Here is a 427-nt window from a genome sequence, read left to right as displayed (position 1 = left end):
GAGATGGAAAATGCAAAAGGGACTGGCAAATCATTGTCAAAATATGCTGGAGGCTGAGAACCAAAAAAGCTAACCAATCCAAAAGCACTTAATAAAAATTGACACCAGAAATAATGCTGCAAAAAATCCCAACACTAAGTTGTTTTCTTTGCCTTTAACTAGTATAATTCTACAAAAATGTTGCTGTGTTTTCTTTTTCAGAAATTGATCCAGCACTAGAATAACAAGCTGCTGCTTGTTACAAGACGTGAAATATTTGAGATTTACTGAAAGTGAGGATAAGACTGGACAATGATTAATAAAGGAAGACACAAGATTAGAGAAAGCAAGAGGGCAAACCAATGAGATTAAAATAACCCGGTGTGACAGATGGCGGGCAGTACCATTAACCGGCCAGGACACCTCTATAATGGAATAACAATGGGAG

The 427-nt window shown here is 37.2% G+C and overlaps 1 protein-coding gene across 1 annotated transcript in view; it reads left to right on the top strand.

Moving 5' to 3' along the window:
* Positions 1 to 208, top strand: part of LOC120538540 (protein piccolo-like) — a 62,936-nt gene extending 62,728 nt beyond the window's left edge. The window contains exon 5 of the mRNA XM_039767936.1: positions 202 to 208. Within this exon, the coding sequence (XP_039623870.1) occupies positions 202 to 208 (7 nt within the window). The remainder of the gene's footprint in view (positions 1 to 201) is intronic.
* Positions 209 to 427: the final 219 nt, after the last annotated feature.

The sequence above is a fragment of the Polypterus senegalus genome, chromosome 11, assembly GCF_016835505.1.
Source record: "Polypterus senegalus isolate Bchr_013 chromosome 11, ASM1683550v1, whole genome shotgun sequence".
NCBI classification, from domain to species: domain Eukaryota; kingdom Metazoa; phylum Chordata; class Cladistia; order Polypteriformes; family Polypteridae; genus Polypterus; species Polypterus senegalus.
This window is presented reverse-complemented; position numbering and strand designations above follow the sequence as displayed.